We start from the raw sequence: 25885 nt of genomic DNA on the forward strand, positions 1-25885 counted from the left end.
ATCCACCACACCATGGGCACTGCTGGCCAAGGGCTGCCTGGCTGCCTCTTGTGAAAAGGGGAGGGAGGGGAGCTGCCCTCCCACCACTTTGTCCTGAAGCAGACCCCCTCCTGCCATGCCCCACTGGCCTTCCAGATGCACTCAGGGATGCCCAAGCATGGAGCTTTTGGAGCAAGCCCCAGGGCATGCAGGTTACCCTCTCCCAGCACTGCAGGTTGCTCTCCAGCCTGGTGGCCTCCACACCACACCCTGGGCACCAACACCACCAACACCAAGGCAGCTCCTCCATGAGCACCACACAGCCTACATCTCCTTCCCACCCCCTTGAAGGGGCTTTAGGGGGTCTCTGCCTCCCCACCTTTAAGAAAAAAAAAAGTAAGAGAGAGAGAACAAAAAGAATCAAAGCTCTGCACACAGAACCTGGTGCCCAGGGCTGTGGCCAAAAGCAGCCAGAGAGCAAAGCAAAAGCAACCCATGGGAGGGGGAGGCTGCACCTCAGCTCCCCACTCTTCTGCCCAAGCAGACCAAGGTCCTTTTGCCCAGCCCTGCCCTCCTCTGCCAGGACAAAGCAGCACCCAGGGTGCCTGCTCACACCAGCTGCTGGGCTCCTGCACTCCTGGACCTGACTCCTCTCCCCCTGCAAGCCCAGGGCAGGCTCCACATGAGGCAGCTGGCCTTGAAGCCACAGCCTGAGAGGACTTTCCACCTCAGGGCAACAAGCTAGGAGGTCCCACACCTCCAGCAGCTGCTGCCTCCCTCCTCATGGCATGCAAGAGGATCAGCATGCCAGCCAGCAGGACTTGTGTTCAGGATCAGTGCTGAGAGCAGGCTGGAGAGAGGAGAGCCAGGGTGATGCAGGGGCTAAAGCCTCCTGGCATCTGTCCCTCTGAGGTTGTCCCAACACCGGGAGGGTGTCTGGGCCGGCTGCATGCAGCACTGCAGCCCCGAGCCTGCTGCCACAGAGGCTGGAGCTGCACTGCTGCAGCCCGGGCTGCTCTGACAGGCTCACACTGCCACCTGCGGGGATGATGCTGCAGCAACAGGAGGACGAGGAGGGAGGGAAGGAAACCTCTCCACTGCTGAGGGACAAACAGATCTTTCTCAGGCCTCAGGGGATAAAATCTGCCCTGACCTTATGCTGTCCTGCAGCTCCTGTAAGCCCCAAGCCAGCATTAACTCACAGAATCCCAGCTTGGTGGGGGTTGGAAGGGAACTCTGGAGATCACCCAGCCCAACCCCCCTGCTAAAGCAGGGCACCCACAGCAGCTTGCCCAGGATCACAATGGCCAGGGGGGGTTGGAATCTTTCCAGAGAATGAGACTCCACAACCTCTCTGAGCAGCCTGCTCCAGGGCTCTGCACCCTCTCACCAAAGAATTTTTTCCTCATGTTCAAATGGAACCTCCTGGGTTCCAGTTTGTGCCCATTGCCCCCTGTCCTGTCCCTGGGCACCATTGAAAGGAGTCTGGCCCCAGCCTCTTGTCCCCCACAGCTCCTTTAGCTCAGCTCCCCTCTGGGGCTGCTCTTCTGCAGGCTCTCAGCCCCAGGGCTCTCAGCCTTTTCCTCACAGAGCTGCTCCAAGCCCCTCAGCATCTTTGTAGCCTCTGCTGGACTCTCTCCAGCAGTTCCCTGTCCCTCCTGAACTGGGGAGCCCAGAATTGCACCCAGTCCTCCAGATCTGGCCCCACTAGGGCTGAGTTCTCCCTCCAGCAGAGGAAGAGCCTTGCCTGAGCAAGCTGAAAGCAAATGGTCCAAAGCCTTCAGCCTCCCTGTGCAGTGAGTTGGCTGAGCTGGAAGATGTCCCTTCTGCCAACTTCTCTTCCAAACACAGCCCACTTGCTCTGCAAAGTTGTTCAGCTGCAAGGGGGGTGTGAGGCTCAGCTGGTGTTGCTGAGGATGTGATAACATGGGGTGGGTGTGAATAGGGGAAAAAAAAAAAAAAACAAAACCAGCAGCAAACAAATGATGAAACCAAAAAATTCCATCACATTTCTGGAGCAAAACAGCCAACAGGCTAAAATTAGCCATGATCCCTTGGCCCTCTGCATACCTTCCCACCCAGAAAGCAGCTGTCACCAGATAATGAATGACATCCTTCAGCCTCAAGGCTGGCTCTGCCCAAAAGAGCAGCTTTGGCTGGAGCTTGGGCAATGCCAGCAGCCCCAGGCTGCAAGCAGAGACCTAAAAGCACAGCAGTGTCCTGAAAGCACAGCAGCAGGGAGAACACACAGCCCACCACCAGACCTAGAGAGGACCAAAGTGGAGGTGCCTCAGCAGGACACTTCACTTCCTACCCAGCCAGCACTCAGGGAGCTGAGCAGGGGCAGGGAGGTGAGGGAAGGATGCCCAGCACCTGCCCTGAGGAGAGGGGAGCCAGGAAACATCCTGAGAGCAAAGCATCCCTGTGCCCTGCCAGCTGTGCAGAGTGCTGCAGGCAGAGGGAGTGCTGGGAGCGATGCTCAGGAGAGGCTCTGAGAGCCTGCAGGCAGAGACACTCATGGAACTGTTTGGGTTGGAAGAGACCTTTCAGATCATGGAGTCCTTAACCCAGCACTGCCAGGGCACCACCAAGCCATGGCCCTCAGCACCACAGCCACACAGCTCTGAAACCCCTCCAGGGATGGGGACTCCACCACTGCCCTGGGCAGCCTGGGCCAGGCTTTTGCAACCCTCGAGGGGAGGAAATTGCTCCTCATGTCCAAACTAAACCTGCCCTGGGGTGACTTGAGGCTGTCTCTCCTTGTCCTATCACCTGACACTGGGGAGAAGACACCACCAGCCACCTGGCTCCAGCCTCCTGAGCTGCACAGGAGCATGCAAAAAGAGAGAGAGAGCTCAAACATCACTAGAGAGGAAAAAGGAAGCAGTAAAAAACCTGTGTGCATGCCCCTAGGGATGGAGGACAGCAGGGAGAGACTCAGAGGGGCCTTTGGGAAGGAGCAGGACGGGAAGGACACCTCCTGCCCTCTCCAGCACATTGGATGGGGATGCAGCAAGGGGCAGTGGGCAGCCCCAGAAACCCAGAGCCTTTTTCTCCTACCCTTCTCCCCTCATGGGAAAGGTGGCACTCAGCTATCATCCTGCCAGCCACACAAAGCTGGAGGTTAAGTGCCTGTGGGCAGTGCTGCAAGCAGTGCCCAGCACCCAGGAGGGGAGCAGGATGCTCTCTGCCTGGGAATGCTACAGGACTCAGCTTCTGGACCTCAGGCCCAGGAGTGTCAGCCAGCAGAGGATGCTGTTGGCTTAGATTGCTTCTCTGCTGCCTCCTCCTGCACCCAGGGTTCAGGCAAGGAGCAGACAGCTTTCAATACAACTTTTATGTCCCTCTGGTCCTTCTCCAGCACCCCTGCAGCAGGGGCAGGTTTCCAAGCAGAGCCTCAGCCCCACTGCACAGGGCAGTCTTGGACGCAACAAGGGGGCACGAACCCAGGAGGAAACACAGCAGCAGCAGCTTTCAACAGCTCCCCAGGCACAGCTGCTCCAGCCCTGCTGTCACCTCCTTCCCCTGGCTTCACTGGGGTTAGACACAGCCTGCTGCAACACCCAGGCCAAGACTGGCTGAGCTGCCACAGCTCCATCCCACCCCACCTCCCACCGCAGCATCAGAGAAGCTCCTCCAGTTCCAGCAATGAGCAGGGACATTCCCAGCTAGCTCAGAGGCCCATCCAGCCTGACCTGGAACATCTCCAGGGATGGGGGAGGCCTCCACCACCTCTCTGGGCAACCTGCTCCAGTGTTCCATCACCCTCTGAGCAAAGAGATTCTTCCTGGTGGCCCATCAGCCAGCTGCTCCCCCAGCTCCACACATGGGCCAGCAGGCAACCTAAAGCTCTCAAGATGAGCATGGTGTGGGCAGAGGAGCAGCCCCAAAGTCCAAGCTGGCACAGAGCTCTGACACCTCTCCACCAGGCAAACAGGGACCTGGGACCTTCTGCTGCAGCAGGGTGGCTGCTGGGGCACACTGGAGAGGGTTCAGCAGCTCAGGGAATCACAGAATGGCTTGAGCTGGGAAGGACCTTAAAGATCATCTAGTTCCACCCTCCCTGCCAAGGGCAGGGACACCTCCCATGAGATCAGGTTGCTCAAAGCCTCCTCCCAGGATCTCTATGCTGGGCAAAGCCCTTTAAGATCATCCAGTGCCATCCTCCAGCCTCAGCCAGCCATGCAGCTGGCTGCAGGGTTCCTGCACTGCATGGGGAGGGCAGGGCAGGAGCTGCCAGCCCCAGGCACATGCCAAACACCTTCCTTCCCTCTGCTCTGTATCCACAGGCCCCAGACAAAGGGGCTGGCCACGAGGCTCCCGGGATGCCAGCATTCCCAGCAGCAGGGAGCAGAGGGCAGTGGGCAGCCAGCCAGCCTGCAGCCATCCACACCACACTGCCTGCCCCTGCTCCCCTCAGCCAGGCCCTGCACATGCTTGGTTTTCATGACTGGGATTCAGTGCTTCAAACAACTCTCCCTGTGGGGGACAGCTGGGGAAGAGGGCAGCCACTGCTGACATGCTGCAGGCAACGTGAAGGGAGCAGAGGAGCAGGGACAGGAGGGACAAGGACACCTCAGGGGCTTCCACCCATGCCCACCCTTCATTTTTGCTAGGGAGGTGCCCAGAAGAATTGCCTGTGGGGTGTTTGCCCCACACCTGCAGCTTCAGAGCTCCCCCAGGGAGGGGATCACACATCACAGCCCTGCCCTCCTCCTGCTGGCAGGGACCAATTCAACCAATTCATCAACCACAGACTCACAGCAGGGGTTGGGGTGGGAGGGACCTCAAAGCTCATCCAGTTCCAACTCCCCTGCCACGAGCAGGGACACCTCCCACCAGCCCAGGCTGCTCAAGGACTGGAAGAGCTCCAGGGAGGGGACATCCCCAACCTGGTCCACTGTCTGTCCCTGCAAAGAATGTCTGTCTGGTATCTAATATGCCACAAAATCCCCAGGCCAGGTCAACAGGTCTACTTGACCTCCCAAAGGAGCTGGGCCAGTGCCCTCCCCACCCTCCCCAGGCAGCTGGTGAAGGTGAGAGGCTGAGGATGAAGTCAGACATGAAGCAAGCACTAGGTGAGAAGTTTCCTTAGATCACAGTTTCACAGCACTTGGTGGCACAGCAGCTTGTCACCTGCTCTGTGCAGGGACAGTTAGCAACCCAATGGAGCCCAGGCAACATCCCCAGGCTGGGCAAGGTGGAGGCAGAGGGAAGGAAAAACCAAACCATGTAACCCAGATCCTCAAACTGTGATCTAAAAGCAATATCCCCCTCTGAGGTGAGCACACAGCCTGCAGCCAAGAGGCTGTGGGGGAATGGATGTGCCTATGCCCACCTCCAGAAGGTTTCTATTGCTCCAGCACATCCTGGGTGGATGGAAGGATGGCACAGACTAGCCAGTGAAGTCTGATGGTGGATGGGGAAAAAAAAAAAATGGTATTTTAGGTTTGGGTTGGGTTTTGGTTTTTTTGTTTTTTTTTTTTTTTGCATGACACCATCACTTACCAGCAAGAAGCTTCCTATGTTCTTTAGAAAGCAGGGGAGGAGAAAAAGGAGAGAAGAAAACAGTTAGAAACAAGAAAACATGCAGCTGGCCCCAAGCTTTGCTACCCTTCCCCAAGCCCTCTCCTCCAGCACTCCACTATCCACACCACCTTGGGCAGCTTCCAGCCTTTTCCAGGCACCAGCTCCCAAATCACTCCAGAAGGTGATGGTTGCCACTCGCATCCTGGGGAGGAATTCCTTATCCCTGTCCCCAGCAATCCTGGGAGCAGGAAGAAAAACAGCCAGGCCCTCTGTCCCACCAGGACACAGGTACCTCCAAGTGTGAAATCCACCTCTCCACTGCCCTTTTCTGTCCCACCCACCCTGCTCTGCCTCTTCACAGCACCACACAACAGCGACTAGGAGAGAGCAGGATGGAGCTTGGCTGTGGTGCTTCTTCTCAGGCTGGTCCCTCAAAGGCTGCTGAAAGCAGAGCCCCAGGGGGATGCATGGCTCAGACAGGGTGGGATGCAAGGGACAGAGGTGGGGAACTTCCCAGGGAAAGTGCTGGGCCACAGGGAGGAAATGGAGAAGGAAGGCAAGGGTGCAGCTGGAGCAGAGCCTCACTCACTGCCCCAGTGTGGAGCTGCTGCTGTGCTCCCTGTGCCACCTGAGCAGCTCCCACAAAGGGCTGTGGGACACAGGTAATGTGACACTGTGAGGAGCTCTGACAGCTCCCTGAGGCTAGGGGAGGACAAAGTGAGCACTGAGGGGCAGGAGAAGGCCCTGTGCCAAGGAAGTGATGTGCAGCCTCTCTGCTGGCAACAGGGAGCCCCCTCAGCTCTAACCTGGTGGGAGATGGAGGGAGGAGAGGAAGAGGGGAGGTGGAAAACAGCTTAAAAATATCCCAGAGTAGCAGAGTTATTTGGGGATTTTCATTTATATATTAAAAAAAAAAAAAAAGAAGAAGAAAAAAAAAAGAGGAAGAAAAACAAGAACGAAAGCCAAGCCCCCATGGGCAGCTCTGAAGGATTAGTGTCAGGGCTGCAGCATTCCCTCCCCTCCCTTTGCTCTGATGCCTCTCAGCTGGAGCTCTGTGGATTGAGCATTCTCCATCACACCCTTTTGTCACCTGGAAGAGGTGGATCTTCTGGATCTGTGGATGGCCAGAGGGAATGAGGTCCATCTCCTCCTCCTGTGCCACTCCTGGGGAGCAGGAGGAGAAGCCCTTCTTGCAAGGCAGCACCTCTCTTGCCAAGGTGAAAGGAGCAGCAGCAGCAAACGACTGGGACAGCAAAAGTGACCTGATTCTGGCAGGGTGCAGGAAGAGGTTGAGGTACAGAAGCCCTGAGGACAAGGTGTGCTTAGCTGGGCTTCCTCCAAAGCTCTCTGCCCACCATGATTCAGCTGCACCACTGCCCCTTGCCAGAGAAGGGATGTGAATGCCAGAGGGGCTAGAGGCAGGGAACAGGCACTGGGGGGGATGTTCCCATTGAGGAGGAGGTGCTCAGGTCCCTTCCAACCCAAACCACTCCATGCTCTTGGCTGTGTGGGTGAAGGCAGCTCAGCCAGGTCACCTCAGGCACCATGGCAGAGAGCCAGCAGCTGCCTGGCAGCAGCCACCACACAGCCCTCACTCACACATCATTGACAACACTTCTCCCCCAACTGCTCCACAGCAGGCAGGTCCCCCTGCTGCTGGCACCAGGGGTGAAGCCCTGGCACCCCAGGGACCTCCTCAGCAGGCTACCATGTCACTCCCCTGTGCCCATGCCAAGCAGTCCAGAGCACATTGCCCAACACACAGCACAAGTGGCATGGCCAAGGCCACTGAGCGAGCAGCTGTGGCAGAGCTTTGCAGCACACAGACAGCAGCTGGAAACAGAAGAGCTCCTTCCCCATGTGCCAAACACAGCATTCCCCAAGCAGCAGAAGTCTAACCAGGGCCTAAGTGTGGTGTGGAGACCCTCAGCTCCAGCTGGGGCTTTGTGCTGGGTATTGAAATGTCCCTGCCTGCCTCCTCCACACCAGCTGAAGCTTTCATATGCAGATGCCAAAACCTGATGTTCACAGGGTCTGGAACAGCAGCTGCTTGTCAGAGCCAGGGGAAAAGCAGAAGGAGGGAGACAGTAACAAAGAGATGATGAAGTTGCCTGGCCAAGACCCCTGCAGAGCTGCCAGCTTCAGTGCTGCAGCCCTCAGGAAATGGAAATTGCAGCTCCAAGACACAGAGTCACTGAATGCCAGGTTGGAAGAGACCCCAGGGATCATCTGGGCCAACTTTTCTAGGTGATAGTGGAGCTGCAATGAGCTGGCCCAGCACCCTGGCAAGCTGAGGCTTAAAACTGAGCACTGCAGGGGAATCCACTGCTTGCCTTGGGAGATGATTCCAGTGTCTGACTGAAGACAAGAGAGCTGAGTGCTGCTCCAGACCCAGTCTGCAGTACCAAAATCCCTGTCTGCCTGGGCTGCAGAGCACCTGGGATGAAGGGCTGGGTGGAGAACAGGGTCAGTGCTGCTAGCTCTGCTTGACAGGTGGTGGGGAACAGAACCCCAGAAGGGTTAAGAGACTTGAGACACCTACTCAGACACAGCAAGGCTGAACACTTGACCCTGTGGAATCAGGAGTCATCTGTGACTCATGGAGCTGAAGGCAACCCAAACCACTCCTCTGCTCAGCAACAGCCACCCACCCACACAGCACTGCACCCAGCACCAGCAGACAGAGCCCTGGCCACCCCAGCACCTGCCCCTGGGCACCCCAGCTCCAGTCCACACATGCTGACCTGCAGAGCTTCCACCCCACAGCTCCCACTCCTTCCTAGAGCTCAGGGGGTGAAGCCAGCCTGGCAGCACACATGTAGAGCACACTCATCCTGAAGTTCTCCCTCTCCTCCTTAGAACAAAAGTGCAATTGAGACAACTAACCCCACAGCCTGACCTGCCTTTCAACTCCAGCAAATTTCACTGGGCTTTGATTTTTCTTTTTTTCTTTTTTTTTTTCCTTCTTCCTCCCTTTATCATGCTGTGCCTCAATGAAGCAGCTGTTAACATCCAGAAGGGGAAAAGAAGTTTGTTTTTGCTATATATTAAACAAAACAAAAGAGGAGAAAGAAAGGAGAGCAGGAAGCTTTGTTCCAAGGTCAGGCAGTTGACTGTGGAAGGTTTTCCTGGATAGAAACAGAGTGGGAGCAGGAGGGCACAGCCAAGGAGGGCACAGCCAAGGAGGGCACAGCCAAGCTTTGGAGAGCTGGAAGGTGGTGCTCATGGCATGGGGAGTGCAGGTCAGGCACACAGCCATGGCTGGAACGAGGCAGAGCAACCCTTCTGAGCACCCAGGATGTGCCTCTGGACTGAGCCATTGCATCCTGAGAAGTGGTCCTGCTGAGAAACCACTTGAGGCTTGGCCAAGTCACCCAAGGCAGCTGCTGCAAAGCCACAACTGTCTCCTGCCTGAACAGCTCAGTTCCTGAAGCACTTGGCCAGCACACAGCCCACAGCATCTCCCTGCTGCTCAGGTGAGGAGAGCTCACCAAGGCTGAATGGCCTCTGGGAACCTCCTGCTTGGAGAGCCCAGCCCAAAGGGAAGGCCTTGGCCTTGCAGAAAGACAACTGCTAAGCAAACAAGGCTCAGCCTTGGGGTGCCCTCTGCAAGGCTTCCTGCAAAGCAGGCCCCCCCTGTGTGCCAGAAGGCAGGGCACAGGGGGTGGATGCTGTCCATCTGCAACCACCTCCTCAATCTGATGCACCCAAGGGAGGAAGCTGAGCTGGCTGCAGAACTGAGCTTTCAGGGGCCAGAAGAGATCCTTGATGGATATGAGGGAAATTTTTTTTCCTGCAAGAGTGGTGAGGGATTGGAACAGGCTGCCCAGGGAGGTGGTAGAGTCAGCATCCCTGGAGGTATTCAAGAAATGTGTGGCCATGGCACCTGGGGACAGGGTTTGGTGGGCATGGTGGTGTTGGATGGAGAGCTGCACTCAAAGGTCTGAGAGCTCTGAACCAATTTAATGCTTCCATGATTCCCCTGCTCCAGCCACACCAACTGAACCCCACCTTTGAGATGCAAACCAGGCTGGGGGTGGTTTGCAGAGGCAGCAATGCCCACTTGGGTCACTGGGATGCTGACGATTGGACTGGGATAATGATGATGATGATTGGATCTTATTAAGGTTGGAAAAGACCTCTGATTCCAGAATTCTCTTCTGGGATTCCCTGATCCCAGGAAACCACCAGCACCTTGTTTCCTTCACCCTCACACTAACATCCAGGCTCAGCCTGTCAGGGGGATCCAGGTTGGAGTGTCTCATTCCCAAGGAAACAAGCCAAGGGTTCCCACGCCACCTTCCTGCTGCTCAGTGCACAAAAGCAACACAGACTTCCTGAAATCCCTCTCTCCAGGACCCTCCCTACTGTTTCCCTGCCTCCTGCTCTGGGCTGAGCTAGCAAGGCACTTGCTGCCAAAAGCAGCAGCCAGAGGGGCCCAGGAACCAGGCTGCAGTCAAACAAAGACCTGAGCTGAACAGTCAGAAATGGGAGAGGAAGAATCCCTGTGGCTCAGGCTTACCTAATCCACCTGAGGCCAAGGTGGGATCTCTGGAAGAGCTCTGAGCCCAGGTACCAAGGTCTCTACCACCCAGCTCCCAGGCACAGTGCTGGAAGGACCTGGCAGAGGCAGGCAGGGCAAAGCTGCATTCAGTGACCCAGAGAAGAGGCTGCAGAGAGCCAGAGGAGCCACTTGCCATTCATGTGGCTATGAACTCCCTGCAGAAAGAAATGAAACCTTAGAGGCCTTTTCCAACCAAAACAATTCTCTGAACCCACACATGGACACAAAGAAAAGGTCTCCCTTGTCTTTGCAGCTGGCATTTAGAACCAGGGAATGGTTTGGATGGGAAGGGACCTTTAAAGCTCCTCCTGTGCAACCCCCATGCAGTCAGCATGGACATCCCCAACTAGGGGAGGTTGCTCAGAGCCCCAACCTGGGATGGTTCCAGGGATGAGGCAACCTGGGCCAGGGTCTCACCCCACCCTGAGTGTCAAATATTTCTCCCTTCTCTCCAGCTTGAATCTGCCTCTCTAAGTTCAAACCATCACTCCTGGCCCTGTCCCAACAGGCCCTGCTCAAAAGCCTGTGTCCCCCCCACTTCCTTGTAGACCCTTTTACACCCTGGAAGGGCTCAACCCAGGCTGCCTCTGAAGCCTGGGAGCACCCAGCCCTGCCTGCTCTTTGCAAATTGCACACTAATTAAACACATTCCACTCCCTCTCCAAAACATATCAATCAATTGGCATGTGATCAGCCTCCAATAATTGCTGCTGCTGCTGCTGCTGCTGCTGCAATTCAGCCTCCCTGGAGAGGAGCAATTTTTGTGCCTTAATCGTTTAGGTTGGGCAAAGCCAGCTGGGAGCTGAGGAGCAGCCCTGATGCCACCTTGGGAGGAAAGTGCTGCTGGAGGCAGGGATTTTTTTTTTTTCCCCCCCCACCTTCCATTCCCAAGCTCTACAAAACAGTCCCCAAAAACACAGCCAGGATTGAAACCAGCTGTGTAGGAAGTGTCTCATTAGCAGTAATTGCTTTGCAAGGGTTTGAGGTTTCCCCTTCGTGCCACCACCAAACACACTTTGAAAGGAGCTGCCGTGGGTTGGGGACCAGGAGGTGCTGGTTGGGGTTAGAGGGAAAGGAGTGGGGGTGAGGAAGGTGAAAATAAACCCCCCCAGGGCAGAATTCTCTCTCCAGCACTAACATTTTGATTGAAGCCAGAGAAAGTTTACTCAGGCTGGGCTGGCAGCAGGCACCAGCCTGCTGCGTGGCAGAGGATCAGATGAAGCTGAAACAACTCAGCATCTCAACCCCCTTTTTTTTTTTTTTTCCTCTGGAGTGCAGCTCATCACAGCCAAATGATTCGTGAAATAGCCTCCTGATTAGCTCCCCTCACACCCTCCCCTGCTCTCTGAAAGGGGAAAGCAGGCAGGAGATGCACCAGGAGCTCAGAGAGTCATTAAGGTCGGTAAAGACTTCTGAGGTCATTGCATCCAACTTGTCTCCTTCCCCCCACGACTCCAGGCTGATTAGAGAGGCTGGCAGGGACTTCAGGCTTCCCTCACCCCAGATTCCCTGCTTTTCATTTTACCTGGGGAGGGATTTTTCCTTGAATTACAGGGCTGAAACCCTTCACAAATCACAGACACAAGGAGCAGGTCAGGCAGGTCCCCGCACGGGGCTGCAGAGCTGAGTCTGTGCCCCACAATAAGGAGACCCAAAAGCAAAGCAGGACAGCCAGGAGCTGCCTCAAGGACTGGATGAGACCTAAACCCCCTTCTGCTCAATCTTTGGCTTCTCCCAAGTCCCTGCAGCATCAAGAGCCTTTATTTCCTCCCTGCAGCATCAAGAGCCTTTATTTCCTCCCTGCAGCATCAAGAGCCTTTATTTTCTCCATGCTGCACAAGTTTCCCTTGCCCCCCATCCATTTCACTAAGCCTTCCCCTCTGGTCCTCTGCTGGATTTCAACCTCTTCAAATCCAAGAAATCTTTGGCTAATAGCAGAGGTTTCATGCCTCACACTGCACCAGCTTGGATCACACCTCAGAAGGATCAGACAGTGCTTCAGCTGCCAGCACTCCCAGCTGGGCCATGCAGGGGAGGTTTAAGGTGGATAATAAAAGAAACTTCTTGACTGAAAGGGTTCTCAAAGCCTGCCACAGGCTGCCCAGGGAGGTGGCTGAATGCCCATCCCTGGAGGTGTTTCAAAGATGCAGAGATGTGGTGCCTGAGGGACATGGTTCAGGACCAGCCTTGGTTGGACTGAATCATCTCAAAGGCCTTTTCCACCCCAAACCATTCTATGTTTATAGCTACTGCTATCTACATCTCCATGGACACTGCTTTCATCCACAGCTGATCTCAGCCTCTCCCAGGGGGTCCAAGCTGGCACCCAGCCCCTGCCACAGGGACCTGCTTTGTTATCCTAAGACACAAAACCCTGGCAAGCAGCACCTTGTGCTGTGAGCCCCTCCACCAGCATCACCTCTCCATGCAGCCCTCAGGGAGGGGAATGAGGACAGAGAGCTGCACAGCAGAGGCTGGAACCTGTCCCCCACCACAGGATGCTCAGCAGCACTTTGTCACCTGGCTAGAGAGCAATGGGGGAGGCCATGCCCTAAGCACAGCCCAGATGCCACTCCCTGCAAGAGGGTAGTGTGACAGACCCCAGGCCCAGCTGGGCTACACTCCTAGGAGATGACCCTCACTGTAGGACCACTCTTCCCCCTCTCCCCTCCCCTTTCCTTCTCCAGCCCCTGCAAGACAAAGGCCTCACAGTCTTTGCTAGACACAAAGTGTCCCAGCCAGCCCCGGGGCCAGGCTGGAAGAACGACTCCAATGTCAAAGGAGGAGCAGGCAGCCTGCATTCTTTTTGGTGAGGGGAGGATAATGGAGAGAGCCTGCAAACCTCCCCTCTTCCTTTGGGCTCCTTTCTGCAGCCCCTTCAGCACTGCTGCATCCCCTCCCCAGCAGGGAGACGCCAGCAGAGCTCTGCTGGCAGCCTCCGGGGCTGAGACAATAGCTGCTTATGTTCAGAACTTGTGCTGCTCTCTGGGAAGAGAGCCAGGGCTGGCAGCTCTCAGCAGCAGGGAATAAAGGAGGTGTTTGTGCTACCAAAGCCCTCTGCAGCAGTGGGGCACCCTCAGAGGGAGGCTGGGCAGCAGCCTGCCGAGGATCCCAAACAGAAAGCGCAGGCAGATGCCTCCTGGGGGAGAGGGGAGGCAGGAAAAGCCCAGGGGGCTGAGAGAGAAGCAGGAGGCTCCTGGAAGGAAGCTGTGCAACCAGCAGCAAGCAAAGCCCTTGAGGCACAGGCAGATGCAGAGCATCCTCCTCTCTCTCTCTCCCTCTCCAAGAGCCAAACCTGCAGCCCATCAGGCTGCTGCAAGCAGTGGGAATCGAGGATGCTCTGAGCACCAGAGGCAGGGTCACAGCAAAACACGAGCAGAGTCCTTGCCAAGAGCAGGCTGGATGTCAGCAGGACATGAACAGCACTGCTCTGAGCTGCAGTGGAGCTCCCTCAGCCCACAGCAGGAGGCAGGCAGCCAGCACTGTGCCTTGCCAGTCGTTTCTCCAGCCCTGCTGGTTGCTGCCAAGCCTGAGCACACAGTCCCAGGGGATATCCTCCTCTGCAGCCTGGCACTCTGGATGCCTGCACTGCAGCCTGCAGAACAAGAGCTGCCCTTTGGAGCCTCTGGAAGCCCCTGGAGAAGCAGAGAGTCCCTCTCTGCAGAGCTCATGGCTGTTCAAGCCCTGGCAGCAGCACACCAGACCCCACCTGAGAGCCTGACCTTGGCTCTGACACTATCACACACTGTACATCACTGGCCAGCAGGTGCTGAAACCACACAATTGTCCTCTCTGCCATCACAACCACGTCCACAGGCTCAGCTTGAGCTGCTGGGAGCACAGCAGGGCTGAAAGGCCACCACAAGAGAGGCAGGGGCAGCAGGGACAGAGCTATGGGCAGGTGTCATGGCTTGGTTCCCACCTCAGCTGCATAGGGCAGAAAGGGGAGGTGCAGATCTCAGACCAGGACCACAGCATGATAGAGGTTGGAAGGGACCTCAGGAGAGCACAGGATGTTAGATGTTGGAAGGGACCTCAGGAGAGCACAGGATGTTAGGGGTTGGAAGGGACCTCAGGAGAGCACAGGATGTTAGGGGTTGGAAGGGACCTCAGGAGAGCACAGGATGTTAGGGGTTGGAAGGGACCTCAGGAGAGCACAGGATGTTAGGGGTTGGAAGGGATCTCAGGAGAGCACAGGATGTTAGGGGTTGGAAGGGACCTCAGGAGAGCACAGGATGTTAGGGGTTGGAAGGGACCTCAGGAGAGCACAGGATGTTAGGGGTTGGAAGGGACCTCAGGAGATCAAGTCCAAGCCCCCTGCCAGAGCAGGACCATAGAATCCAGCACAGATCACAGAGGAGCACACCCAGATGGGGCTTGAAAGCCTCCAGGGAAGTCCTTGCAGCCAGGGACACTCAGCCCAGAGCCATCCCACCCAAGGCCTCACCTGCAACTGGTGAGGCTAAAAGCACAAAGACCCTTCCCACACAGGCAGCTCTCTGGGTTGAGCAGCAAGCAGAGCCCTCAGCCTGCAGCCCCCTTAGCTGCCCAGGATGGAGCCAGCCCTCAGTGTCCTTGACAACACAGATTTTTTTCTTTTTTTCCTCCTTTTCTTTCCTTTTTGCCCTACTGAGCTCCTTTGGTACCTCTACCATGCCCCAGGCAGTACAGAAGTCATCTCCTGAGATCCTTCCTCCTCAGCACTGCTGTCAGAGGCAATCACTGCCACCAGCAGCTTTCAAAATGTCCACTGGAACAGAATGCAAATCAATTAATCTTTAAAAAAAAAAAAAAATTATAGAGAGAGAGAATAAAAATAATCAAAGTAGCCTCCTCTTTTTTCTTTCTTTTTCTGTTTTTTTTTTCCTTTCATTTATTATTTTTCCCCCCTCTCTCTTTTATTTATTTATTTATTTTAAATGAAGCTTTAGAGTTGCTCTTCCACTGTCCTGAATAATTGAAGTCAACATGAAAATTTAAAGTCTTTCAAGATTTCATTAAAATTCATTCTCTCTCCCTTTGGAGAATTGTCAGTGCCAGAGTCCCATGTAGGGCAGCTGCCTCCTTCCCCAGCATTTAACTCCCTTCTCTCTGGCCAAAGAAAATTCTCTTTTAATTCTTTAATGGGGGGCCCTGAAATATCCTTTGCTGCTCCCCACCTCCCCCTACCCAGCAGCCTACTAACCTCAATCCCACTTGATCCCAGCACAAATCCTGAGCTTACCACACCTCCTTCAAGTCATTGAAGCTCAACCATTTCAGAGATTCACAGAATGCTTTGGGTTGGAAGGGAACTTGAGGATCATCCAGTTCCAACCCCCACCCCCTGCCACGGGCAGGGACACCTCTCAGCTAGACTCAGCTGCTCAAAGCCTCCTCCAGCCTGGCCTTGAACACCTCCAGGGAGGAGGCATCCACAGCCTCCCTGGGCAACCTGTTCCAGTGTCTCCCCACCCTCACTGGAAAGAATTTCTTCCTTATCTCCAGTGTAATTCTGCCCTCCTCCCACTTCACTCCATTCCCTCTTGAGCACTTCTCCTGTCCCTGTAAGCTCAGTACTGGCCCCTTGCACCAAGCCAGCCAGGGATTCCCCTTGACCCTTCCCTCACACCACTTAGGTGATGCCCTCCCTCCCTCCCTCCTCAGCTATTTCTGCTTCCTATCACATCCTCCCTGGTGGGCACAGCACTTGACACCATCACAGGAATGATTGGAAAAGACCTCCCAGATCATCCAGTCCAACCAACAACCCACCCCCACCACAGCCACTAAACCCTGTCCCAAAGTGCCATGGCCATGAAAGTTTCCTGACCACCTCCAGGGTGCCCAGAAGGCAAGTGGGCAGCATCTGGAGGGGTGGGATTCTGCCTCTGCTGAGACCCCAGCTGCAGTGCTGGGGCCAGCTCTGGAGTGCTCAGCACAGACCTGGTGGAGCAGGGTCAGAGGAGGTCACAGCAATGCTGGCAGCCCTCTGCTGTGAGGCCAGGCTGGGAGGGTTGGGGTTGTTCATCCTGAAGAGGCTTCAGGGAGACCTTCTGGTAGACTTTCAGTGCTGAAAGGGCTGAGCAGAAAGCTGGGGACAGGCTTTTGAGCAGGGCCTGTGGTGACAGGACAAGGGGTGATGGTTGGAAACTAAAAGAGGGAGATTGAGAGTGGGCAGAAGGGAGAAATGTTAAAGGCTAGAGCTGGAGCTGGTGCTCTCCAGGTGATGCTAAGGCTATCAGCCCCTGTTTGCCTTTTCTGCAAGAGCTGCTCAGCTGCAGCCCCAGTGGCTGCTGCCCATTCCCAGCACCTTGGGGCTGCAGAGAGAGAGTCAAGTTTCCCACTAAATCACAGCACCAGACTGCAGGCACTGTTACCAATTAAGAGTTACAACCTCCAGCAGACCTCTCCCAATTCACCCCACTTGACCAACTGACCCTGAAGGTTGCAAACAAGCTCTATAAATCCTGCTGAGCTCCACCCAAGGCAGCCCCACAGGGGAGGGTTTGGTTTGCAGCAGGGCAGTTATCAGGGAGCAAGAACGTTGGACTTGCAGTCCCCAATAACCTCACACTTGCCCTTTAAGCACAAGCTGCCCCTTTTCTCCCCTTGGGAAAGGACCAAGTTGGCCCTTCCTGACAGATGCAAGGCTCCAAACCAGTCCAGTGTTCATTTCTCCACATGCTCATTCTTGTGGCATCCTTGCAGGGAGAACCCACCCTGCCTGCAGCTGCAAGGAGAGCCAGGGCACGGCCTGCCTTGGCTCTCAGGGCTGGCTTCTTACAGTCATAGAATCAGGCAGGGTTGGAAGGGACCACAAGGATCAGCCAGTTCCAACCCCCCTGCCATGCCCAGGGACACCTCACACTAGATCAGGCTGGCCAGAGCCTCATCCAGTCTGGCCTTAAACACCTCCAGGGATGGAGCCTCAACCACCTCCCTGGACAACCCATTCCAGGCTCTCACCACTCTCATGGGGAAGAACTTCTTCCTCACTTCCAGCCTGAATCTCCCCACTTCCAGCTTTATTCCATTCCCCCCAGTCCTATCACTACCTGACACCCTCAAAAGTCCCTCCCCAGATTTCTTGTAGTCCCCTTCAGATCCTGGAAGGCCACAAGAAGGTCTCCTGGGAGCCTTCTCTTCTCCAGACTGAACAGCCCCAACTCTCTCAGTCTGTCCTCATAGCAGAGCAGCTCCAGCCCTCTGCTCATCCTGGTGGCCCTTCTCTGGACACCTTCCAGCATCTCCATATCCCTCTTGGAACAGAGGCTCCAGATCTGGATGCAGTACTCCAGGTGGGGTCTCAGCAGAGTGGAGCAGAGGGGGAGAATCACCTCCCTTGCCCTGCTGGCCACACTTCTCCTGCTGCAGCCCAGGCTCTGGCTGAGTTTCTGGGCTGCAAGTGCACACTGACAGTTCTTGCAGTGGGACTAGCAGATCCCAGTTGTACATGGCCAGCAGGAGCAGGGCAGAGATTGTCCCCCCCTCACCCTGCACTGGGGAGACCACACATTGAATCCTGAGTTCAGCTGGTGAGGCAGCACCTTGAGGGATGGATTCAGTTCTGGGGCTCTCCTTCCAAGAAGGACACTGAGGGTTGGAGCAGGTCCAGAGAAGGGCAACAAAGCTGGGAAAGTGTCTGGAGAAGAGGGCTGGGGAGGAGCAGCTGAGGGAGCTGGGGGTGTTTAGTCTGGAGCAAAGGAGGCTGAGGGGAGGAGACCTTCTCACTCTACAACTCCCTCAAAGGAACAAGTGATAAGACAAGAGGAAACAACCCCAAGCTGCACCAGGGTTGGACATGAGGAACAATTTCTTCCCCAAAAGGGTTGTCAAGGCTTGGAACAAGCTGCCCAGGGTGGTGGTGGTAGAGTCCCCATCCCTGGAGGGGTTTCAAAGCTGTGTAGCTGTGGTGCTGAGGACCATGGTTTGGTGGTGCCCTGGCAGGGCTGGACTGGATGATCTTTAAGGTCTCTTCCAACCAGAGCTATTATGTGATTCCCTCTTCCAAGAGGATGCAATAAGGACCAAACTACATCCATTGTGCTCTTCAGTTAGTGCCAAGGCTAAAGACTACAGAATGAATCCAGGCAAAAGACAGAACACAAGGCAGGGATGCAGCACTCAGCTCCCCAGGGCACTTCCTCCCTGCCCCACCAAGACAAACCACATCCAACACACAGGCAGCTGGCAGGAGAGCACCAGGAGTGCACACCCCAGTGCCACAAAGACCTTCTGGACCAGGAGTGGCAAACCATGAGAGATGTATAGACCTCTCCAGGTCCATCATGTCCTGAAGGGTACAGCAAAAGCCAAGAGGCAGATGCCAGGATGCAGAGCAGCCTCTGGCTGCACAATGCTGTGAGCAAAGAGGGCTGATTAGCAGACAAGGAAACAGGGTGGCAGACAGCATGGCACAAGGCCAGGGCTAGGTAAAGCAGATTAGAGAGGCACCAGCTTGTCACTCCAAGCAAGCAGGTTTGGGGGCAGCAGCAGAACTGGAAGTGAGGTGCAGTGAAGGACTTGTAGCTGCCAGTCCAAAGCCTGAGGAGTAAATCAACTCTGCAGCTACCTGAAAGGAGGTTGGAGTGAAGTGGGGGTTGGTCTTTTCTCCCAGGATGAGAGGAAATGGACACAAGTTGCACCAGGGGAGGTTTAGGTTGGAGATTTGGAACAATTTCTTTGCTGGAAGAGTGGTCAGGGATTGGCACAGGCTGCCCAGGGAGGTGGTGGAGTCCCCAGCCCTGGAGGTGCTCAAGAAAAGCATGGCCATGGCCCTGTGGGACAGGGTTTAGTGGCCATGGTGGTGTTGGACTTGATGATCTCAAAGGTCTTTTTCCAACCTTAATGATTCTATGAAAGCAATGAGGGGAAAAAAAAATATGAAATAAACCTCATAAAAATCTACCTTCCTCAGCTCCTTTAAGCCAAGGTCCTGCAGGTGGTAGAAAGCAAAAGCCTGACAGCATCTGACTCCCTCTGCTTCAGAGTCCTGCAGCTCCTGGCATTTCCTCCTGCCTGCCCCTAACTTCTGCAGGGCTCCAAAGGCTCTGCACCACTGCTGCCTGCAGGAGGGCCAGAGGGACAAGCTGGGGTCTTTGCTGTGCCCATGGAGCATTCAGGGTTCTAGCAGGAAGCTGAAAAAGGCCAAAGACTCTTTTATTCAGGTTTCTTTTTAATAGAAGTCTTCAAGCTGAAGAGAGAAGAAAGCTTCAGTCCATCTAAAAAGGGATGCCTGGCCCTGCTCATGCAGCACCAGAAGGAGCTGGCCCTGGCACCTCTCCTGGCATGGAAAACATCTCCACCAGCTCTGGCTGATGGTGCAGAAACACAGGAGAATGACAACCCCCAGTCAAAAAGCACATCCTTATCTCCACCTGCATGCTCCCTCCTGGCTCCCTGAAGCAGTCAGCACCCAGGCACAGCCCTTCCCTTTCCTGGGAAGCTGGATTCACATTCTCCTAACAAGAAGGGAAAGGGGCTGAGGTGGTGCCTTTGGTGGCAAGTGGGCAAACAGGACAAGCTCCTTCTGCCCCCCTCTGCTCACTTTTGCCACCTCCACAGCAAGAAGCCTCTCCAGACACCCACAGACTCCCTCCCTGCCTGCCTGCCTGCCCAGGAACAGGCTGCTCCCTGGAACCAGCCTCCCACACACACATCCTGCACTCCCTGGAAGCCCTGAGCTCCCACCACACAAAGCATCCTTCTGTGTCCAGTCCCAGCCTCCCCTGCCCCACTTTCAGGCCAAGAAAGGAGAGAAATGTTGCTCTTACCTAGTAATGAAGAATCCAGAACCCACGTGGGAGAGGACAGCACATGCAAAGGGAAGGAAAAAAACAGAGCAAAAAGAATTGGTCAGATGACAGGGAAAGGTCCAAGCTCTGCCCCACTCCTCCCTGCTTCTGCTGACCATGGAGAAAAGCTCATCAGAACCAGGGTGAGGGAAGGCTTGGATTCTTCACCCCCTGCACAAGAACTTCCTCACCCTGTTCTCACTCACCCCTGGAAGCCTGAAGCCCAGCTCCCCCAACCACCCCCCTCCAAGAGCAGCCAGCTGCTCAGTGGACCTGCAAAGCATCATCCCTCACCCACCCCAGCTCCAAGCCAGAAAGAGAGAGAGTGCAGGATCAAAGCCCTGTGAGGAACAGCCTGGATAAAAGCAAAGGAGAAGCCCTGACCTCTGCAGGGACTCCAGCTGAAGGCAGATAAGGCTTATCAGCAGCACAGAGGGACAGCAGAGTCCCTGCTTCCTGCCATGCTGCTGAGGAGGGAGCAGGACTGACCCCACACAACAAGTCCTGGGTGGGGAGCAGCCTGCCCACTCCTCCTCTCCTGTGGGCTGCAAGAAAGTGAACCCAAGGAGAGGGACAGCAGAGACACTAAGTGGCAGAGGAGCATTGGTGTTTGCCCAGGAAAGGGAGATGCCCATGCAGGGGCAAGGAAAGAGCTGCCCACTAAAAACCTTGCAGGGAATCATAGAGTGGTTTGGGTTGGAAAAGCCTTCTGAGATCATCCAGCCCAACCATCATGGCCACCAAAGCATGGCCACATCTTGCCTGAGCACCTCCAGGGCTGGGGACTCCACCACCTCCCTGGGCAGCCTGTGGCACTGCCTGAATAAACCTGCTGGCAGGGAAGGGGCATGGTGGTGAGGAGCACAGCTGGGGCACCTCAGTCACTGGGTGACACTCCTCAAGGGGAAAGGATCCTCCTGCCAAGGAAACATCCCAGTGGCATCTATCAGCAGCCCTGCAGACATGGAGGGGCACTGCCAGGGGTGAAGCCCAGGACAGGGAGCAAAGGATGCAGACACAGTGAGGACAAGGAGCAACCAAGTTCATTTCTCTTCTAGAAGCTTCCTTCACTCTTGGTTTCCACAAAGCCTCAGAGGTCTCTGTGCTGAAGGCTTGGGCTCTGCAGGGCAGCAGCCATAGAATCATTTAGTGTCACAGAGCCATGGAGAAGACCTTCAAAGCCATAGACTCCAACCATTAGCCCTCCTCAGCCAAGTCCACCACGAAGCCATATCCTCCAGCACCACATCTCCACAGCTTTTAAACACCCCCAGGGACTGGTGACTCCACCACCACCCTGAGCAACCTCTTCCAACACCTGACAACCCTTCCAGTGAAAAACTTCTTCCTAATGTCCAACCTGAACCTCCCCTGCTGCAGCTTCAGGCCTTTTCCTCTTGTTCTGTCCCTAGTTACCAGTCAGGGATCCTGGCAGAGAGAAAAGAGACAGAAACAAGCAAGTGAACAGATCCTCCTGCCCTGGAGGTCCCAGCTCCATCTGTCTCACATCATGATGTGCACCAGACACCTACCTCAGCCAACAAACTCTTGCAGGACCTCCAAAAGCTGTTGCTGCCAATTCCATCATCACCTCTTCCTCTACAGCCTGCCCAGAGGGTTTGTTCCCCACACCACAGCCAGACCTCCTCTCTTGGCCACCACAAAGGCTCCATGAGAGCACCACACAACTTTTACAAGGCTGATTCTGCAGTCCCCTCTGAAGGCTGGGAGCAGATGGGCAGAGCTCAGGAGGTCTGAGAGAGAAGCACTGCAGCACAACCAGCTGGAGGAGCTGAAAGCAGAAACTGCTGCTGGCCCAGAGTGCATCAGCCTCAATTCCTAACAGCAGGTTTTAATCACCTAATGGAGCTGCAGCCATGCTCCCAGCCCAGGGCTCTGCAGTTGAAGTCACCTGGGTGGCTCAGCAAAAGCTGGGCACAGAGCCAGGGCTGGGAAAGCCTCAGGACCTCCACCAGTGCTCAGGACACCCCAGCCCTTTCCTCAGCTCTTCCATGGAGACAAGGGAATGTTGCTCTGCTGAAATCAGGGGAGAAGCCATGGGAGAGCAGGGGAGGTGACCTGAGGGTGTCAGTGGTAGGCAGGAGAAAGGTCTGCTCCTGATCCAGAGAGCAGCCCCCTCCCCTCTCCTCCCCTCTCCTCTCCTCCGCTCTCCTCTCCCTTCCTCTCCCCTCCTCTCCCTTCCTCTCCCCTCCTCTCCCCTCCTCTCCCCTCCTCTCCCCTCCCCATGCTGGCACACAAAGCAACAGATCTCTTGTGCCAAGAGAGAAGGGACAATGGAGGAGGACTTGGGTCTCCCCTCAGCCTCCTTCTCTCCAGCCTAAACACCCCCAGGTCCCTCAGCTGCTCCTCCCCAGCCCTGTTCTCCACACCCTCCCCCAGCTTTGTTGTCGTCCTTTGCACACACTCAGGCACCTCAATGTCCTTCTTGGAGTGGTGGCTCCAAGACTCTGGATGCTCCAGGTCAGGAGCCATGTGCCACCTGTCCAGTGGGCATGCCCTTGGGGCTGAGGGGACCTCACTCCCTTTGAACCTGAGGTCCTGAGCTGAAGCTCTCATTCTTGCCCTGTCCCTCCTCAGCTAACAAGGAGAGGTGCCAAGGGTGAAATGCAGATGAGAGCACCCAAAAGGGTGCCCAGGCTGGCAGGGAGGTTCTCCAAAGCTGCCTCCTGATGAGCATGGGGACTCAGAAGAGAGAACTGACACCCAATCAACTGCTTGGAAGAGCCTGGGGGGCAGCAGTCCGGGAGGAAGCAGAATCACAGAACCCAGAGCACACACCCCTGGCTCCTGGGCAACTCTGCCAAAGTGCAGTGAGAGCCCAGCAGCACACAGCTGCTGCCCAGGCTTTGGCCAGAGGGGGTTGCCAAGGCTGCTGGGCTCTGTATATGCAGCAACAACCTTTGAAGTCAGGGCAGAGGAATGTGCCCTGCTGCTCCCTGCCAAGGCAGGCCAGGGGGGACCACGGCCCCATGGCCATCTCTCTGCTCTTCACCTGGAGCCTGGCACCACAGGAGCAGAAGTCCAGGCTGCATGGTGCCTGCAGATTCACAGATGGCTCTGGGTTGGGAGGGACCCTCCAAGGGCATCTTGTCCAAGCCCCCTGCAGGCAGCAGGGACACCTCCAGGCTGCACAGGGACACAGCAAGGCTGACCTTGGAAGTCTCCAGGGATGGAGCCTCCACCACATCTCTGTGCAGCCAGTTCCAGTGTCTCCCTGTGCAGAACTCCCTCCTGCTGTCCAACCTACCTCTGCCCTGCTCCACTTTCAGACCACTGCCTCTCATCCCATCCCCACAGCCCCTTCTGAACAGTCCCTCCCCAGCCTGCCTGGAGGCACTGGAAGGCTGCTCCCTAGAGCCTCCTCCAGGCTGAACAGCCCCAGCTCTCTCAGCCTGTGCTCACAGCACTCCTCCAGCCCTCTGATCAGCTTTGTGGCCCTCCTCTGGACCTGCTCCACCAGGTCCATGTCTCATGAATCCTAGAATCATAGAATCAGGCAGGGTTGGAAGGGACCACAAGGCTCAGCCAGTTCCAACCCCCCTGCCATGAGCAGGGACACCTCACACTACATCAGGCTGGCCAGAGCCTCATCCAGCCTGGCCTTAAACACCTCCAGGGATGGAGCCTCAACCACCTCCCTGCACAACCCATTCCAGGCTCTCACCACTCTCATGGGGAAGAACTTCTTCCTCACTTCCAGCCTGAATCTCCCCACTTCCAGCTTGAGTTGGGGATGGCACAGCTGAACACAGCACTGCAGGTGAGGTCTCAGCAGAGCAGAGCAGAGCAGAGCAGAGTGGCAGAACCTCCTCTCTCCTGCTGGCCACACTGCTTTGGATGCAGCCCAGGCTGCCACTGGCCTTCAGGCAGTGAGCCACAGCAACCCAGGAGCAAGCTGTGAGCACAGAGCATCCAGCATCTTGCCCTCTAAGGCTCTTGCTTCCCTGAACAGCAGCACTTGGGAGCCAGAGGACAGTGCCCCCCAGGTCACACTGCTCACCCAGGGACACCAGGTGCCAGCTGGCCCTTCTCCAGCCCCAGGAGCCTGCCACCTTTAGGCTAGCCTGGCATGCCCTTCTCTGGGGAAGGGAGCCCACTGCACACATCCTTGATGGATTGAAGCCACTGGGCTCCTGCTGAACAAATCCCAACCAGTTTTGGGTGCTGATTGCCCCAGGGGCAGCTCCCTGCCTGTAAACAATCCCTGCTGCATTTGGACACCCCCAGAGCACAGTCAGGACCATCTGGCTGCTCTGGGAGCCTGCTGACTGCTGTTAAATTGCCATCAGCTGCAGATGCAGAGCTGGCAGCAGTTTGGATCCACCACCACTAAACCCCCAGGACACACATTCCAGCTCAGATGTGCTTGAAATCAGCTAACAGAGGCAATTTTCTGTCCCCTGTGGGCATTAAGGGTCAACTCACCATGCCCCTTCCACTGCTGGAGAGGACACAAAGGTGATCAGAGGGCTGGAGAACCCCCCCTGTGGGGACAAGCTGGAGGCTGGGAGAGTTGGGGCTGTTCAGGGAGACCTTAGAGCATCCTTCCAGGACCTGAAGAGGGCCACAGGAGAGCTGGGGAGGGACTTTTGACAAGGGCTTGGAGTGACAGGATGGGAGGCAATGGTTTTGAGATGGGAGAGGGGAGATTGAGACTGAATATGAGGAAGAAATTCTTCCCAGTGAGGGTGGGGAGACACTGGCAGAGGTTGCCCAGGGGGGCTGTGGATGTCCCCTCCCTGGAGGTGCTCAATGCCTCATCCAGCCTGGCCTTGACCACCTCCAGGCAGGGAGCACCCACAGCCTCCCTGGGCAACCTCTGCCAGTGTCTCACTCCACTCCCTGTCAAGAATTTCTTCCTCATCTCCAGTCCCAACCTCCTCTCTTCCAGCTCAAAGCCACTGCCCCTCATCCTGTCACTCCAAGCCCTTGTCAGAAGTCCCTGCACTAAAAAGCCTCCTGCACAAAAGCCCCAGCAGCCAAACCCCTTGGTGCCTTCTCCCCTTCCCTGCAGCAGAAGCTGGAGGTGGCTACACCCCTGAGAGCTCTCTGCATAGATCAACCCTCAGCAGCTGCAGGAACCAACCATCCTCTGCAGCCAAGTCCCTGCAGAGCTGCATGTGCAGGGTCAGGCTGCAAACCCCAGTGGTGAGGAGCTAAAAACCCCTCTGGAAAGCAGAGCAAAAGGCTGTGTGGAGCAAAATGTGTGAAGGAGCCAGCCAGCCACCAGGCTCTGCTCAGGAAACAGAAGCCCTGGAGCAGGGTTTTCTCTTATCATGACAGCTGCAATGGCCAGAAGGTCCCATGGGGCTGGAGCTCACTGGCTGGGTTCACAGGGCAGAGGCTGCAGCCCACACTGCTGCTTCCCTTCATCCTCTGGCAGAAGGACACCAGCCCTGCTGATGGGACCCATTCCCAGGGCAGCACTTCAGCAGAGGGTTCCCACGCCAGGGAACCTCCAACATCCTCCCTTTGGGGAAGGAGAAAACTCTCATCACACCCTCCCCTTCCTGCAGCCACTGCCAGCCAGGGAGCAGTGCCCCCAGTGCTGCTGCCAGCCCCCCATGGGACGGACAGCAGGACCAGGGCCACCTGGCACAGGTTGCCCAGGGAGGCTGTGGATGCCTGGAGGGGTTCAAGGCCAGGCTGGATGAAGCCTGGGGCTGGTGGGAGCTGTCCCTGCCCATGGTGGAGAGGTTGCAACTGGATGGTTTTTAAGGTCCCCTCCAAGCCAAAGCATTTTATGATTCTAAATCCAGATGGACCTGGAGTTCCTGGGCTCTGCATGGCAGTAGCACAGCTGCCAAGTGGAGAAGAGCTCAAATGCAGAAGGCAGCACTGCACACCTCCAGCCCCAGCAGCAAGGCTGCTCCCAGAGCTGCACCCCTGAGCACAGGCTGCTTCCAGCTCTCCATCACCATCCATCCACCCTCAAGTCCCAGCCAGCTTCTCCCACCAGTCCTGCCCTGCTCCCTTCAGGCTCCATGACATCCCAATCCAGGTGTCATGAGCAGAG

The 25885-nt window shown here is 56.1% G+C and overlaps 1 protein-coding gene across 1 annotated transcript in view; it reads right to left on the reverse strand.

Moving 5' to 3' along the window:
* The window catches only part of AGRN (agrin), a 162382-nt gene that overhangs the window by 101298 nt on the left and 35199 nt on the right, over nt 1-25885 (reverse strand). Inside the window, exon 3 of the mRNA XM_054394835.1 lies at nt 5488-5508. Coding sequence (XP_054250810.1) covers nt 5488-5508 — 21 coding nt within the window. The remainder of the gene's footprint in view (nt 1-5487; nt 5509-25885) is intronic.

Source organism: Indicator indicator, chromosome 32 (assembly GCF_027791375.1).
Source record: "Indicator indicator isolate 239-I01 chromosome 32, UM_Iind_1.1, whole genome shotgun sequence".
NCBI lineage: Eukaryota > Metazoa > Chordata > Aves > Piciformes > Indicatoridae > Indicator > Indicator indicator.